Here is a 17,666-nt window from a genome sequence, read left to right as displayed (position 1 = left end):
TAGCATCAGAGTCATGGAAGTATTAGGATAAACATCGCTCACGAGCTTCTCATTATCACAGACTAAAATCTCATCATTTGCTACTTGTTTAAAATAAAAAATCATCTGCTTGTAATACATAAAAAAAGCAAAATAATAACAAACAAAAAAATATAAATCTTGAGCACTAAAAAAAGCATTGATCATAATTAAAATGAATAGAATAAAATAGTTATCATCGATCGAGATGCAGAAATAGAAGGGGGAACACAACACACAGAACGTGCGGCACAGAGTGACAAGTGAGTTGAGATGAGAGGCATTCGTTTAGTTTTTATAATGGACATAAGGCAAACCCTAAGCTTGCACTTACAAATACGGTATTTGGGCTTCCACTGTTTTGGGTCAACAAAATAAGTCCGACAAAATATATGCACAAATTGCACCAAGAAGCCTGTGTCAGTTTTTTAATCACAATAACTTAAATAAGATCAAATAAATTAGTTCTAAAAAAAAAATTATCTTAATTGGTAAGGACATAATATATGTAAGGTCGGGGTTCAAACCCCAACCCCAACACCACCAAAAAAATAAATAAAAAAATAAATTTAAAAAATCAATAATAATATTTGACGAAATTTGGAAAAGAGGAAATCTTTTTCTTTTTTCAAGAAACGGAAAGAGAAAACTTATTTCATCACATGACATGTATTCTATAATCAGTTATTTTAATTTTTTTTAATATATCATTTCAATGGTGGCATTTAGCATGGGAAAGGGAAAGAGTTTCCCACCATGGGAAAGCTAATTTTGACCATCAGATTTACTAAAGAACATAGTTTTATCATAGACCATCAACACCAAATCCAACCATACACCCTCTACTTCTCATCTTCCTCCTTGCACCCACCACCATTATACCTTCTTCCTCAGATTTTATATGTCATTTTTCACATCCTTAAATCTTTTCCATGGTGGAATCACTTCATCTCTAAATCTGATATGTCTTAAAAGCTAACTTAATTTACTCTTACTTTTTTTAGTAACTCGTGATTAAATAAATGTCAAGCATTGGGTGACATAGTTTTACAGGTTCATGAAGAGAGCAAAATTTTAGGGAGTCAAAGACACCAATGCATTCCTAATACTTTTTTTGAACAAAATTCATTCCTAATACTTTGGTCAAACTCAACTTCATCTTCTTCTCATCACCATAAATCACTTCTTCAACACAAACCCAACTCCATAATCCGACCCATATTTTCATTAACCCACTTAAGCAAAACCAATGGATGGTATGTGGTAGAAATGTGTTATTCAAGCTCTTGGAAGGGTAGCCATGGCTGGTCAGAACTTGTAATAAACACAGCTGCTGGTGGTTGGATGAGTCATGGAGGAGAGAGAAAAAATTTGGTGTGGAGGGTCTATTATAAAACTATGTTCTTTAGTTAATCTAATGGTCAAAATTAGCTTTCCCATAGTGGGAAACTCTTTCCCTTTCCCATGCTAAATGCCACCCATTTCAATGCTTTAATTCACACTTACCGCAAGTAGTGTTGAGAGAGAGGAGATCTTGCTTGATACTTGAGCATACTACTTACCCCAACAAAATATATAATTTTATTTTATATCTCTATATTTTATCAGGTGTGTATGATAATGTTCAAATGTGAGCATTTCGTGAAAAAATGTCTGACCATGCAAGTATTTACTGTTATGATGTTCTTTTTCGTAACAAACATTTATCAAAATAGAACTCAAAATTCAATGAAAGTTGCTCAATAGTCAACTCAATTTCCCTTCAAATCAACTTTTTATGTGTAAAATCAGGTCGTAACTTTTAAAAATAAGCAACCATAAAATCCAATTCAATCTTGACAACTACAGAGAAGTTAATATCCAACTAGATAAGCCAATAATAAAAGTTACTTTGGTTTCTTTTATCCCATACAATTCATTAAAAAAACAAAAAAATCGATTAGAGTTGAAATAAGCCAGAAGCCACTGGGGCAAAAGCATAAATCTGGATTAAATTCATAGAATTTTACAACAGATTAACCTTTCTGCTAAATGCAATTTATGTTATTATTTAAAAAAAATACCAACATTTTTAAATATTAGGATTCCTCTCCAAAAAAATTAGGGTGGATTGTTTGCATAATTGACGAATTAAAGGTCTACAGCAGGCTACACAAGCACACAACTGAAAACTAAACTCTGAACATGCAATCTTCTTCAAAGTTTACATCATGTCCTCATGTGCCCCTTACAAGTTTTGTGTCACCAACAACAAATGCCGGGGGAAAAAACATTGCAAAATAATATATCATAATTAAGCCACTTTTCTCTTCTTTTTTGTTGCTGAACCAATGTCAAAATCAGAATCATCATCCTCAGAGCTCGAATTTTCAGATTTGTGCTTCTTGGTTGGCTTCGATGTGGAGTTTGTCTGCTTTGATGTGGAGTTTGTTGGCTTCTTTTTAACGGAAGAATTTGGGGTAGCTGGGCATTCTTTCTTAATTGTAACAGATTTGGTGCTTTTCTTCACAGCAGTTACAGACTTAACAGGAGAAGAGACCTTCTGCTGCAGAGCTTTCTTTTGCTTCTTCTCAAATACTTTCTTTGCCACCTCTTTAGGAAGCAAGCCTGATTCCATCAACCTGCAGTTGCAATCAGTAACGCAACCAAAAAATCTTCTACGCTCTATTAACATAATACTTCTATTGCTTGAAAATAAGTTACACAACATATCTTTCTAGCCAGTTTTGATGATACACATTTCATTACATTCTTTTAGATATTTGGTCCGATAGCTTTTACTCCTTCTACCAGACAAGATAAGAAAAGGCGGGAAAGGAAAATTCAATCTGCAGCAGGTTGTCTTGTTTAAATAAGGGTTTAAGCCATTAGACTATAATACGAGCATTCAACAATACAATGCCAGTAACTGGGTTACGACAACTTTTTAATTTGTCAAGTGTTCTATGATCCATGTACAGCACAACCAATTTAAAATGATATGAGGGGATGGAATAACAGGGGAAGAGAGACAAGAAAAGAGGCGCCTTGGGGTAAAGGTCATGGAGAATACACAGAAAAAGGTGGAGATTTTTATGTTTTGGATGTTACTGACTTAGTGTGAGTGTCGAACAAAAAAGTTACCCCAAAATCAAATAACAAAGCTCAAAACTTTTTACCTATACTTGTCTTATGTTTCAATTTGTACTACAACTGTTTCTAAATCTAAATAGAACGATTACTTTAGTCCTTCATAGTTAACAAATCAAACACCTGTTAGGTAATTGCAACTGCAAGGAACGTCTTATACATACACTGAATTGATAGCTCAGACAAGAGAAAGAGATGATAAACCTAAAATAACTCTGACCTAAGACAAGAAAACAACAAAATAACCGTTAATCCAAAGGATATAAACAACTTAACAAAATATCAGAAACAAAGAGTGATGTCAGATCTAGGGCTTTGATCATGAAAACTGCAAATCAAATATAGACAGTAAGGAACAAGCGAACAAATGCATAAGGCCTGATAGTGGTGGCATGCAATTTAGAACCGCTAGGAACTACAGGGCCGGTGTATGATTATCTGCGAGTTGGAATGCTGGTGAATATATATCCCCAAAAGAAAAGTAAAAAAAAGCTCAAATGTCTTCCGTAACAGCATGATTAAACCTCGCATAGTTTTGTTTTCAGGTCCATCACAACCATCATTTGAGAGAATTTACACAAACACAAGGGGAAAAAATCACTTCTGTCCTTAAATTGGCTTCTGGTTTTACCTAAATACAAGTCATTACACATGTACCTTAAACTGTATATAATATATAACCCTGTGAGGAAAATAATAGCATGTGTAACATTCACTTCAGCACGCGCAATTTAATATATTTCCAGGGGCCTGGGCTAGGCTTGGTGTTATAAAAGAAAAGTACTCTTTGAGTCTAAGGCTCACATTCAAACATAAAGGGTTTTATTAAATCAAATGCAATGTTACAAATGACACATTAAGAGCATTCTATTATTTGTACAAAGTGCATTTGAATGGAAAGGGTCTGACAGATAGCCTTTGTACACATCAGCAAAACCAATTCTACACCGTACAGGGAATTAAGCTCACTGATAAAATGAGACCCTAAGGCATTTGGAGGTTTGAAATTGCTCTACAGTCCAAACAAGTGTCGTGGAACAAAATTTTAAAATAGAAACATGTTAATTGTCTTCCATTCACAGTTGGCATGTCATTCATCTCTACTCTCACCTCTTAATCGAATTCACAAGTAATCTATACATAGTGTTTCTCAGTCTCTTCTGAGTGGTATAGCGTGTTTTTCATGCTCACTTCATAATTCACATTCATGGTGATAGTGTTCTTGCAAGGGAGCCAAAGTCTAGCAATTAAACTTACTCCAACTCCTAAAATTGTTAAAGTCCTATTTGGATAAACATCTTAATTAAGCACTTATAGCATATTTGCTATAAGCACTTCTCAATTAAGTACTTATGTATACGCTATTTCTATAACAAAAGATAAAAAAAGTCAAACTTTTCCGTATAAGCTATAAGCTACATTCATAAACTACATGGAGAGCTTATGGAAATAAGCTAAAAACAGTTACCAAACAGTCTCAAAAGTCACAAGTGCTTATGCGCTTAAATAAATCAATAAAAACCGACCCTAAATATGATGAATTGCAATTTGCAAATGAGAAACAGAAACATAAGCAGAATAGGCCGTTGAGAACTCACCAGATTTGTGCCATTTCGCTAGTTGGAATTTGTTCATGTAAAGTCTCGTAGAAAACCCTAGAAGGATCTCTCTAAAAAAACATGAAAAAGATTACTAGTAAACATAAAAACGAACTGAAAAGGTAAAAATAAAGAGAAGAAAGTGCATTGTTATGCAAACCTCTGCAGGCGGATCACGTTTCTGTCCAGGTAAATCATAAACCTTCTTTACTTTCTTAACCTTCGTTTCTGTAACAACAACCTCTTCCTCTTTCTTTACCTTCTTCTTTTTCTTCACTTCTTCCTTCACAACCTAACACAGCACAATACTCTAAAAAAAACCGAACATACATTTCTAAAATAGAACAATAAAAAAAAAAAAAAAACTAGGTCTCAGAATTTCGATTTTGTACCTTGGTTTTGGATGTCTTTTTGGAGATAGGTTTGTCATCGTCGTCTTCGTCGGAGTCATCATCATCGTCCTTGAGTTCCCTCATAACTTTGGAGCGAGAAGCTGAAGTGGCACGAGGAATGGGTTCAGGTTCTTCTTTGAATAATTTCTTGAGTTTTGAACCCTTAGAAAGGGGTTTACCGTTGGGTTTTGCGGCTTTTTTCAAAGTAGAAATCTTGTCGTTGTCGTCTTGTTTTTTCACAGGTTTCGAATCTTCAGAAGGCATTTTTGTGAACAATCGATTCTAAGGTTCAATGTGGATGGAAGGTGAAGATGAACAAGGTTTGGGTGATTCTCTCTACCTTCTTCAGAATCGCTTATGTCTTTTTTTTCTCTCTTGTTTTCGGGACTCCGGGGTTTTGAATACCAAAACTCTGCGTTTTGGGTAATTCGTACGCAGATAATTGGGCTGGGCCTCAAATAAGGCTACTCCTCTAGAGTTTCTTTTCCCACCCTCCAAGTTTTTTAGACACCCTATTTTGGAGGGTTTTTGAACTTTTTTACATTTTTCGGATTATATAATCCGAAATACGTAGTGTCTGAGAATCTTGGAGGATGAAAAAAGAAAATCTTAAAAAATTGTTCTTATATAAAAGAAAAAACCAAACTACCATCCTCATAAAAAAAAGACATTTTCTAAGTGTTTTTTTTTAAAAAATGTACTTGTACCCAAAGAAAAATGTACATGTGTTATTGGCAAAATTTTGAATTTGTCAAATGGAGCTGAAGTCAATGTAAAAATCAATGTTTTTGGTAAAGGTTGTAAATTGATATTTAGGAGTCTGCTCAAAGGTGGAGAGATTCGACAAACAATACAAGTTCAACAAAGAAAAAGTCGATAGAAACAATGGTCAAACTTATGTTGATCCACAACGCATATCAACACCCTTTTTAACCAATTTCACCCTTAAAATTTGAAGTCTTTTTTGAAGACATTTACAACAATTATCCGCACATGTAAATCTACATATTAACTTGTTCGGACTTCCACAATCACCTTGATTCAAATAATATACAATTAAGGTGAATGCCACACATGAAGACCGTTGCTTACAATTAAGGTGTCCACAAAGTAGCAAACTAAAACTAACAAATAATTGGACAGAATAGTAGCATAATAAATATACTACCACCATTACAAAGCTTGATACGAAAGCTACATATGAATATATTCTTCCAAGTGTCCTTTGAACTTAGGCTGCGTTCCTCCTTTGGTATCAATCCAATTCCAAAACATTCAAAGAAAAGATGGTAGTATATTGGGGATGGAATAACTGCACCTCATGCACCCACCTTAAACTTTAACACTTTATACTAAAGTGAACAGAAATTAATCACAATGTCACACAAATTCTCTCTAAATGTCAATAAATTTGCGGTGTAGTACAATTCCACTTTCTTTCTCTTGTATTATAAATTATAGGAAATTAACAAGCTAGTAGCATAGAGCATTGGAGGAAAAAAAAATGGCGTGGCCTTTGAAGTCGCCTCCTTTGCAACTAGTATCCATAGTTGGGATTGTGATGTTTTTGCTATTTGTTCCATCTTATATAAACTTCAAGCAAACAGTGCACAAAGCAAACATCAGTTTCCACTTCTTTCTCTTGATTTTGCCACTCTTGTTGATTTTTATTGCATACTTCATCTCCAAATACGGGCCACGGCTTGTTATTCCGGTGGATTTCTTTGGTCGACGATTAATACAATCACGCGCGGGAACAGAAGGAGGAGGGTCGTCGCCTTGGGGCGTTGCGGCGCTGGTGGTGTTGCTTTTGGTTTTGGCTTCCAAAATCTCCAGCTTCAGGTCTATGTGGTCACCACTCATTTGGAGACCCCATTAGTTGATGTATCATATCATTTGTAAGTCATAACATCTATGAAATAGAAATTTGTCACCTATCTTAAGCATTTGGGTTCGGCCAATTATGTGCAATTTCACATACAACGATCAAATAACTGTTGCTTATGTTATCATCATGGTTCCTAATTGTAATTAGGACTGCTAAAACTCTGCGAATTTTGATTTTGCAACAAAATATGAATAAATTGCCAATGCAATTGCGTTTTTGCAAAGACCTTCAAAAAATTTACATTATTGTCTTAATTGTGGACACGGTCCGCAATTTACGACTGTGATTATAATTTAACTTGATTTATTTTTTTTGATAAAAAACTTTTATGACTTTAAACCATATACCTTAGACTACAAGATCAAACTCTTACTATTAAACGGACAACTAAACTAACACCTTAGCATTTAAATCAAATCTGTTTGACTTGGCCAGAAAAAATGGGGATATATGTTGTATGCAAATATCGTTGCCTATGAAAATGAAACCAAACTGTTTGATCAACGGCCAGCACTTGATTTATTTTTTATTTTTTAATCAATGGCCAGTACTTGATTGATATTCTTAGATGTCCTAGTATATTTTGTTTGAAAGTTAAACTACTTTAAGAACTCAATGGATTCATACCATTCTCTCTTTTTCCTTCTTATTTTGAATGTTTGTTCATGGTGTTTTTTAATTTTCAGATGATTAAGCCGTCCGTTTCTCAACAATTGTCAATACGAACCATCCATTTTCTTACTTGTGATTAGGTTCATTTTCAAAGTACACAAAAACTCGAAGCACTTTTGAGTTCTCTTTCTCTTTTTCGAGAAAAACTGCAGCAACCGATCCAACTCAAACCGCATTTGGTTTGATTTAATTTGGTTCATATTTTAGTTTAAAAGTCAACCAAACCAAATCAAACCGTATGTTTTTTTACCTTACGGTTCAGACGACTTTTCACCTCAAAACCGTACCAAACGAGATTTTGATAAAGCTGTAATTAGGTTATTTTATTAGCGTAATGGATAAATTTACTTGAAAATAATTTGGAATTTCCTCCATTTTCACAATTGGAGTAAATAAATGAGTCAACAACAACAGTACGAAATTAGAACGGGACAAGACAAGTTTGTAGTAATTGGGACGGTGGCGGAACAGAGGGTTAGTTGAGCAACCCACCCGTCACGCAACTAATAAACATTCAGTTCTAACTCTAACTCTAACTCCTATATGACGTGTCACGCGAACAAACATTATAATTGAAACCAACCCAGAAGAGAAGAACACAAACAAGAAAGAAAACAATGAAGGCTGTGAAGAGCCCGATCCACGCCGTGACTAAATGGCTTCGCCGGCAACCGCCGAAGATGAAGGTGTTTATGGCGATTCTTTCGGGTATTGCAGCTTTGGTTTTTCTTAGAATGATCGTTCACGACCACGACAAACTCTTCGTAGCTGCTGAGTTTGTGCATGCATTAGGAGTTGCTCTCCTCATTTACAAGCTTGCTCAAGAAAAAACATGTGCTGGTAAATTTACCATAAAAAAAATTCAGATTATGATTATGTTAAGTTGTGCTTGTTGTTAGCATAATTATACATTGCTTTGGTGGTGCCGAATAATCATTTTTGCAACACTTCTTAGCTTTTATAAGATTGACATTCTATTTTTGTTTGTCTAAAACCACGCAATCACCTAATTTGTTGTCGAATCGGTATCATGTTTTTTATGGTTTTGTTTCTACAATTGCAGATTTTATTTTTTCTTAATTTTTTAATTATTATAAGTGTTAACTCATTTGAATTGGCCTAGTGGTGTAGACTTACTTAGGATCTTGGAGTGTGCTTTTTCAATGTCTCAAGTTTGATCTTCCCTGGTCCCAATTCTAGCTAAGGACGGTGGGATTGGACCCGTTGGATTAGTTTGTTCTTGAGTCGGATATCGAGCTTTAAAAATAATTAATTCTTATGAGGTTGGAAATTAAATAGTCCCACATAGGTAAGAGTAAGATTAAGATAAACAATTTGTGATGGAAAGTTTGAGTCCATTGGTTTGAACTTTTGGACTAAGAGCCTCCACACTTAAAACAAACTAGCCCACTATGTTGCCACACTTTAATTGGTTATGTGCAATAATCCGACAATTAGATGCCCAACTAAAGTATTTTTTTATTTTGGAATTAGATAACTTACTCCCAAGTATAAGCAAATTGGTCCAAAAAAGTTGATATATTTGATTTAAATTTTGGACCAAATACATCAACTTTTTTTTGACCAATTTTTGCTTATATTTGAGACCCGTGTTAATTATTGAGACATGGAAGTACTTTTTACTTTGCTAATTGCTACAAATTTTGCCACTTTAGATGAAAGTAGAGAACAACTAGTTTGATATGAAGTCTATTGTGTTATACGATATATCATTGTGATTTTAACAATAATCTGGCTTTTGTTTTCCAGCACAGAAGGAAAAGAAATGAGAAGAAGATAATCTTCTATATGTTTATCTAAAATGATAACAAGATTTTTCTCTGTGTGTTAATAAATCTTCGCAGGACTCTCGCTTAAATCACAGGAACTCACAGCTATATTTCTAGCAGTTAGACTATACTGCAGTTTTGTCATGGAATACGATATACACACCTTACTCGATACTGCAACATTGGGGACGACCCTCTGGGTTATTTATATGATACGCTTCAAACTGAAATCCAGTTATATGGATGCTAAGGACAACCTTGCAATATACTATGTGGTAAATCCTATGTCTTCTATATAAAGTATGCAGTCTCTCTTGTCTTAGCTGTAATCTGCTTACTGTCTTGCTAAGCATCTCACAATTCTTTTATCCGATAATTTATTGGAAAATAAACTTTCATTAAGAAACTTATATTTGTTAAAGTGTGGTTTGCACTTGTGTCAAATGAGGTTTCCAGTTAAAGTGCATTTTGTAGTACTTATTAGTCACTCCTCCTGCATTCTCCCACTTAAAAGGAATATTATTTCAATGTTTACTGATGAATTGTGTTTATTGACGAATTGCGTTTTTATATCTCAATATGAAAGTACTTTTGTTGGAAGCATTTTATTTTTGATGTACTATTCTTGGTGAAAAGGACATGCATCCAAGTGAATGGAGGATCAATTGTTGTGAGTATGGAGTGTGTTAATTTCCTTATACCAAAATGCAGGTGATACCTTGTGCTGTACTGTCTTTGCTTATTCACCCAACAACCCGGCATCATTATGCTAACAGGATTCTCTGGGCTTTTTGTGTTTATCTTGAAGCTGTGTCAGTTCTACCTCAGTTGCGGGTCATGCAAAACACTAAGGTATCCTAGAAATATATTTCAGCTCATTGCTTTTTCTTTACTATCTTTTAATCGTCCGAGACAGTGTTTATCATTACTTCGTCCTTTTTGTCAGTTAGTCTTTCCGAGTAGACTTGTAGTTAACACTTAACTCTGAAATTCAACTTTCAGATTGTTGAACCATTCACAGCACGCTATGTTTTCGCCCTTGGAGTTGCAAGGTTCTTGAGTTGTGCACATTGGGTCCTGCAGGTTTGTCGGGATTCTAACTGCTAAGATGTTTTTATCCCCCAGTTCTGAAAGTATTTTTAAATAATTTTATCATAATATCTGTGATTATGTTATCCTGCTCAGGTATTGGACACACGCGGACGTCTACTAACTGCTTTGGGTTATGGATTGTGGCCTTCTATGGTACTTCTATCAGAAATTGTCCAAACTTTCATCCTGGCAGATTTCTGCTACTACTACATCAAGAGGTGGATTAAACATTGTCATAACATGCAACGTAACTCTTGATATGCTCTTGTAAACTATCTGACTCTTTTTCCCTTTGGTTGCAGCCTTGTTGGGGGACAGCTTGTTCTTAGGCTTCCATCGGGAGTGGTGTGATTTTAACTTTCATTTTCAGTTCCTTCAAGTTGGATTCTCTTTTGCATTATAGTGCAGAAATCGGGACACTTTTAGAAGTTAGATGTGTTATCTATCTGGGTCATCATGTTGACAGAGGTCAGAATGTAATATATATGTAGCTCGGACATTTAATGTTGTTACGTTCTCATATTTCTTTTCTCCGAAATCACGTTTTAACCTTTTTCCCTCTTAGTCCTCGATTTTGATTTGAACGGCCTCAATTATATTTATTATCAATATTAGATAAATTGTAGTCTCTAAATCTATACCCAATCTCCCTGTACGTTATATTGGCTATAATCTGGAACTAGAACACGCCAGACCCAAAGCTTGTATGCTGATTTTATTCACTTCCTGCAATAGAGGAACTTGTAATATTGCTTCCCTTTCAGTTGTGGGGGGTGGGGGGGATTTTGGTATAAAAGAGCATTGGTCCTACTTTCAAGTTCTGTCATTGGGTATCAACAAAATTGGAACCTTCATATTGGAAAGACCATCTGGGCAAGGGGGAATTAGACGTAATCTACTGACCGGTTGGATATCTGCATTTTCCAATCCGGTTTTTTCCCATTTGTTATCTGCTCCACTCCCAAGTTCCAATTGCATCCCATGAATAGAATGTAAAAAGTAAAAACTTGGTATTTTGTAGTGATGAGTCTTTTACAAAGTTGTGATGTGGTGATGAAATTTGCATGTGGGGTTTTCGAGTAGTTGAGAAATCCATGCCTCATGCTGGAGTTTCTGAGCCTGCATTTTGTTGTGGTTGTGACTATGTTGCGTTTTACACACTTCTTTTTCTCTTGCAAGGGAATCGTTGGCATTTCAGCCACTCGTTCATTTTTGCACATAACACTCTGCAATGCCAATGAAGGTGGAGCAAACACATCTATTAAGCCTCCATTACCATCACAGTACATGGTTGGTCCTGGGAAGATCATTCTCAGCATAGATTTAGGAGCAGTCACTGGACTAATTTGTTCTGTTATCTTTCACATTTGTGGTTCGTTGTGCTGTTCAATATCTAAACAGAACACCAATCCTCAAAGGACCTGTAATATTCTCCCCAAAAATTGTCTCAAAGACACTGCAAACAGCTTTAACAAACGAAAACCATTTGCTTGGTTCAATATGACGTAGGAAATTGCCTTTTCGAGTTTTCTATTCATGCTTCTTATCAATATGACGAAGGAAATCCAAGTTTTTGGTTGTACCTTTGTTCCAGTCCCTCTGAATATTGCTCTTCAAAAACATGTATAGATTGGTATACCTATCAGTTGTAGGACACATATATCGAGCTTATGAATTCTTGTTTGGATGAGTTGGATGATGTATTTTGCAAAATTAAGAAAATGATGTCTTGTAAGTACAACTCACATGATAAAAAGATATGATAAAAAGATATATGATATGCATGAGCGCTAGTTTGAACTCATAGGCATTTTCTTTTTAAGAAATCCCTGCGCAATCATAATAATAATTTACACTTCAGCAATAAATCTCAACTATGTTGGCAAAGTTGGCACCCCATGTCTCCCAATAAAATCATTTGCACCACCACTCAATATTATTAGATAAATTAAAAAAAGAGGATACAACTTAAGGGGACTAGGCGAAAACCCAACAAAGAAAATCATGAGAACCTTTTTTTTTTTGTGGTGGTCAGGGTTTGAACCCCAGACCTTACATATTTTTTTTTTGTGGTGGTCAGGGTTTGAACCCCAGACCTTACATATATTATGCATTATGCATTGTCCCTACCAATTGAGCTAAGCTCACAAGGACAAAATCATAAGAACCTAAAATAAGAAAAAGACAAACTATTTATAAAAAAAAATCTTTAAATTAAAACATGATACTACCAATGATCAACATTTGCAAAACTATAATGAGCTAGTATGTCCGCACAATGATTTTCTTCCCTAAAGATGTAAGATACATGGAACTTCATTTGAGAGAAAAGATGGAAACAATTTGCCCAACTGATAGATCTCTGGCAAGTGCACCAATAACTATCGAAGTAGTAAAAATATCGTTCCCACGAGGACTGTTTTTAACTTCAATTATTCAATTTCGTTATAAAAGTAGGATGTATAAAAGTTTATTTTGTTTTGCCACTAGGCAGTAGATTTGGTTTGATTTTAAGAAATCAAATAAAAAAGAGTAAAGATTTGATTAAGAAAATAGGAGAGAGATGAGATCAGGTCTTCGAATCCTCTATGTTTCCCCTAATTGGTTACTGCACCTATTATTACTAATGATTCTCTAGTTTCACGATAGTTAACAAATTAGCCCTAATCAATCCCTTGAGTTAGGACCCTCTTTTTAAACTACAGCCTCTAATTCCTTAGGTGGTCTAATAATCATCAAAGGTTTAAGCACGTTAACCTAATATCACTAACAAACGATTATCCATTCCTAGACTAACCATGTTTATTAGAACAATTCAATTAGGTCTAAGTCGAAAGCTATGGTCAGTAGTCATTCGATCTCACAAAATCATGTTTATATTTGATCAGGATATAAAAAGCAGTAAGAACAATTGAATTGAATGAAAACTAGAATATCATTAATAAGTAATAGAGTTTCACAGCAACATATGATCAATTAGGGTTACATAGGTTCATCTCCGACCTAATTCTCTAAGAGATTTAGCTACTCATAATTGAGTTTACAAATAGCATAATCAATGAAAGAATTAAAACATACATAAACTGGGTTAGAGATGATGAAATCCTCTCCGCTGCAGCCTTCTGGGTGTTAAAATCGCACTTTCGTTCTCCAAAATCGTAACCCTTGTTCTTCAGATTGAGTGCAGTATTTATAGAAGTCATGGGCCTGACCCATCAAAATCGCGCCGCGCCTTGTTAATTGGCGTGCCGCGATTTCCCCTTTACAGGAAGTGTGTATTTTTGCTTCAAAAATCGCAGCACGGCTTGAAATTGGCGTGGCGCGATTTCCTTCGAACAGACTTCAAATTTTAAGCTTTTTGCACTCCAGAACAGTAAAAATTGCATGAGAACTCTATCAAAATGTCACAATAAGTCCCTAATATTACGTAATGACAGAATGTCATCACAACCCCAAACTTAAACCATTCCTTGTCCTCAAGGAATTTGCTTGCAACAGTGACAAACGACAGTAAAATAACAGTTACCTGACAAAACGATAGTACCCAAAAGTTCATTCTCCTTCTAGCTAAAGATGAGCTAGTTTGACTTGTTCGCATCCACCAATTCACAACTCCACGCAACAATTTGAAATAGGGTTCTACCAGTCGACATGCAGGTCTACATATTACCATATGCTTGAAAAGTTTCTAAACATCAATCAAAGTCAATATCATTACACACTTTTGAGGTCTTTAGGGTTATAACGGGGCTTAGGTGAAAGGTGGGATATATTTGGATAAGTAGGCTACACAAAATTTGAGTTAGGCATTCCTACGGAAGTTAAAGCACAAAGTTCAATCCTTCATTCATTCACCTTGTGGAAATACAATCAATGCAAAGGTACTAGAGAACATTTTTAACATTTAGGGACACTCGAGTTTGAAGTTACTCGGATTTTAGATGTTTTGTCCCTTTTTCATCATTCAATTTTTTTTTTTTTTTGATACACCATTTTTGTGTATATATTGCATGACAATTTCATATTTCTTTCATTTTTTTTTTTTCTTATTCTCTAGTACCCCCACCCCAAACTTAGTTGGTTGCAAATTCCAATAGCAACCCCAAACTTAATCTTTAGCAACATTCTACAATGCCTTAACTCAGAAATTCATTAAGGGACAAGTCCTAAAAGTCTCTAGGCTTGTAATGTAGTTTGTCACCGAACAAAAAGTTCTAATCCTACCGGCTCACAATTGGTTAAGAAAGGATAAATTCAATCAATATCAGGGTAGGCTTCAAAAAGGCTCACAGGACCAAGCACTTTTGCCTCAGTGTGTAATTGACAAAGACCAATCAATAATAGAGAAACAATGCAAGTTCTAGAAATGTAGTTGCATGGAAAACTAATCTAAATATAAGTAAATTGAAAAACAAGATTTGGCAATGAACCTTATGGCTGAGATTTCTGGGAGTATGTGACTACCTAGCAACGCCGTACACTTCGCCTTTGAATCAAGTCACCCCTCCTTTAGAACTTTTGGAACACCGTTTCATCAAACAACTGTTACTAAACTGGAATAGGTCACATGAAACAAAACAAATTCATTAATAAAACAAGTGCAGGAGCAATTACAATAGGGAAATAAGTTCAATGGACTTCGACATTAAAAAGAAAATAAAAAGAAACTACATCAAAAGAAAAATGACTGAAAAATAAAATACAAAGCAGAAAATGCTAATCCATCAGTAGATCAGCCCATGTCTTGATCATCATCCGAGTGTCCAGCCCCCGGTGTCCTCAATCCTTCAAAGATGTCATCCCCTTGATCTTGCTCGGTGTTATTGAAATCATCAGTGATTTCCCTCCTCATGCGCAACCCATACTCTTCTTGATGTGTAAAATATTGCTCCATGCGCTCACGGGAGCCTCCAAACCTCTCATAAGACCCACGAATCGGACCCATATGCAATTGAGCCTCCGCAGCAAACGCAGCTGAGAACCTAGGACGGTTCACCCACAGCTGGTCCGAAGTCTCATTCATCCAATTAGCTTGCACATGCATGAATTCCTCAAGCTTTGGATGAAGAGGAGCATAACCCCCTTGGCTACTACTCCCTCCTTGCTCCATTTGTTGTTGCCTTGCTGCCTCCCTCTCTCTCTCCTTGATGTAGCCTTCATATTTCTTGACAAACCCATCCATGACCGAGTCGGTGATCGGCTTCATATTGCTTGTGTTGAGATCACTATCATAAGCCGGCACCAACTGTTGTTCACACAACCAATTAATTAAGCTTCCATGTCCCAATTGTGTGGTGTTCCCGGTTGCTAGATCATGAAGACTATTGGCCAAGAGGCGGCCAATATCTATAGGGTGCCCCTTGATGATGGCATAGGCAGCAAGCACCCTCTTGAGAGGAATTTCAGAAGTGCAAGATGCACTCTCAAGAGTCTGGACCACATATGATACCCACGCCTTGGGTACCGGCAGCATCTCCGCATAGGTAAGCATCCGGGACTTTTTCCAAGTCGACCCAGGCCTACACATGGTGGTGATGATCTCATCAAAAGTATCCTCCGTAATAGCAAATCTCTCCCTCCTTAATTTTTCAACCCAACACTCCTTCGGTGCTTGAACATTCAGCCATGCGTTGAGAGCATCCGGGCTGAAGTCAATGTACTTTCCTCGAACAAAAGATTGAAAGGGTGTATCGGACACCCTTGCATTTGCAAAGAATTCGACGATCACCGTTTTGTTGTTTGCCTCGTCGATCATCTCATTCAATCTCGTCCACCCCCTCCTTCGTATTTCAGACTCAAAGAAAGGATATTTTACAAGTTTTGTGAAATCAAACTTCCTCTCCCCTATGACTTCAAAACTCTTCATAGATTGATGGAACTCCTGGGCTAGGTCATTGATGAAATGGATGGCGTTTTCGGGTGGTTCGGATGCGGCACTGGGGCGTTTGGATTTGCTTGTGGATGGCTTGGGGTTGGTGGCTTTCTTTGAGCGGGTGTTTCTTTGGTTGGAGGCCATTTGTGGTTTGGGAAGATGGTGAATGGAAAGTTTTGTGAAGTTTGGGAAAGTTTTGAATGATTGTGGTTTGATGGTGGTTTGGATTGATGAATTTGTGATTGGGATTTTGGTTTGATGATGGTTAGGAGGTGAATATTGAGATGAAGATGAAGAGAATTCGTGAATGGAAGTTTAGGGAAGTTTTGATAGAGAAAGGTAGGAAGAATGGAATGAAAATGATGATGAACAGTGAAGAATTTATAGTGCTGTAGGGGCAAAATCGCGGCACGCCAATTTGCAAGGCGCGGCGCGATTTTGTGTGTAACGGCTAGTAACGGGCAAATTTCTAACGGTAGGGAAGTTTGGTGGGTTTGTAACGGCTAGTTTTTGCAACGGTTAGTCAACTTTCAAGCAAAATCGCGCTGCGGCCAATTACAAGGCGCGGCGCGATTTCTTTAAAACAGGGAGAGTGTTCTCCTGTTCTTCAAAATCGCGGCACGCCAATTTGCACAGAGCGGCGCGATTTTGAGCAACAGGGAGTGTGTTTTTGCTTTCTCAGGCCAAAATTTTTTTTGTTTTCTTGAAAAATGCCTGAGTTCCTTTACGTTCTGAAAATTTTTGAGGAGAGAATCATGCAAGACATCAGTACCTTGCATGATTTTCTTGGCAAGAGGTATATTTGAGCAAATTTCTAAAACTTTCCTGCCTTGTATTAAAAGAAAAGAAAAATATTTTTGTGTTTTTGTTTTTGAAAGCAATAAAATCATACCTGAAAAATAAATAGTGGGTTGCCTCCCACTCAGCGCTTCTTTATCGTCACTAGCTTGACTGATGACCATCCCTAAGGATTAGTTGATGTGGCTCCCTCTTCATTGTTTGGGAGTCCTCCTTCACGGTACCGTTTCAGCTTTTGTTCCTTACCCTTGAAAGTTCCTTGTGCACCAGACTTCTTGATGTCTATAGCTTCATCAACAGGCTTGTTTCTTGCCATCCCTTCGTCACAGTACCTCCTAATTCTTTCCAAAGTATCAGAGAGAGTTGAATGCATACACCATCGAAAAGCAGCCGGCCCATTACGCATCCCACAGGGAA

The 17,666-nt window shown here is 36.3% G+C and overlaps 2 protein-coding genes and 1 non-coding gene across 4 annotated transcripts; 1 reads left to right on the top strand and 2 right to left on the bottom strand.

Moving 5' to 3' along the window:
- Window positions 1–83, bottom strand: LOC146942987 (small nucleolar RNA R72). Its single transcript, XR_015033841.1, has one exon. It is a non-coding gene; the product is annotated as a small nucleolar RNA R72 (small nucleolar RNA).
- Window positions 84–2,183: 2,100 nt separating this feature from the next.
- On the bottom strand, window positions 2,184–5,570 carry LOC146942986 (nucleolin). Its single transcript, XM_085757080.1, has 4 exons — window positions 5,138–5,570; window positions 4,906–5,037; window positions 4,746–4,816; window positions 2,184–2,639 (listed from the first exon to the last, which is right to left on the bottom strand). The coding sequence occupies exons 1-4, from the start codon at window positions 5,399–5,401 to the stop codon at window positions 2,312–2,314; spliced, it is 795 nt and encodes a 264-aa protein (XP_085613206.1). The 5' UTR covers window positions 5,402–5,570; the 3' UTR covers window positions 2,184–2,311.
- Window positions 5,571–6,618: 1,048 nt separating this feature from the next.
- Window positions 6,619–11,143, top strand: LOC146942985 (uncharacterized). Of its 2 annotated transcripts, XM_085757078.1 has the most exons (7): window positions 6,619–7,035; window positions 7,712–8,537; window positions 9,563–9,762; window positions 10,199–10,339; window positions 10,490–10,570; window positions 10,673–10,797; window positions 10,882–11,143. In XM_085757078.1, exons 2-7 carry the CDS (start codon window positions 8,315–8,317, stop codon window positions 10,928–10,930), a joined length of 819 nt encoding a protein of 272 aa, XP_085613204.1. In that variant the 5' UTR covers window positions 6,619–7,035; window positions 7,712–8,314; the 3' UTR covers window positions 10,931–11,143. The 2 variants fall into 2 exon arrangements, with proteins under 2 accessions (XP_085613204.1, XP_085613205.1); XM_085757079.1 differs by lacking the exon at window positions 6,619–7,035 and having other exon boundaries at window positions 8,296–8,405.
- Window positions 11,144–17,666: the final 6,523 nt, after the last annotated feature.

Source organism: Medicago sativa, chromosome 3 (genome assembly GCF_051527215.1).
Source record: "Medicago sativa cultivar Bolivia chromosome 3, Bolivia_mono, whole genome shotgun sequence".
NCBI classification, from domain to species: domain Eukaryota; kingdom Viridiplantae; phylum Streptophyta; class Magnoliopsida; order Fabales; family Fabaceae; genus Medicago; species Medicago sativa.
This window is presented reverse-complemented; position numbering and strand designations above follow the sequence as displayed.

Bases quoted from the DNA above. Each gene is read 5' to 3' on its own strand.
- LOC146942986 (XM_085757080.1), bottom strand. From the start codon at position 5,401: ATGCCTTCTGAAGATTCGAAACCTGTGAAAAAACAAGACGACAACGAC. The intron at 4,817-4,905 runs GTTTGCATAACA...ATGTTTTTTTAG, and splicing joins AACGTGATCCGCCTGCAGAG to AGAGATCCTTCTAGGGTTTT. The intron at 2,640-4,745 runs GTGAGTTCTCAA...TTGCAACTGCAG, and splicing joins AGCGAAATGGCACAAATCTG to GTTGATGGAATCAGGCTTGC.
- LOC146942985 (XM_085757078.1), top strand. From the start codon at position 8,315: ATGAAGGCTGTGAAGAGCCCGATCCACGCCGTGACTAAATGGCTTCGC. The intron at 9,763-10,198 runs GTAAATCCTATG...ACCAAAATGCAG, and splicing joins ACCTTGCAATATACTATGTG to GTGATACCTTGTGCTGTACT. The intron at 10,798-10,881 runs GTGGATTAAACA...CTTTGGTTGCAG, and splicing joins TGCTACTACTACATCAAGAG to CCTTGTTGGGGGACAGCTTG.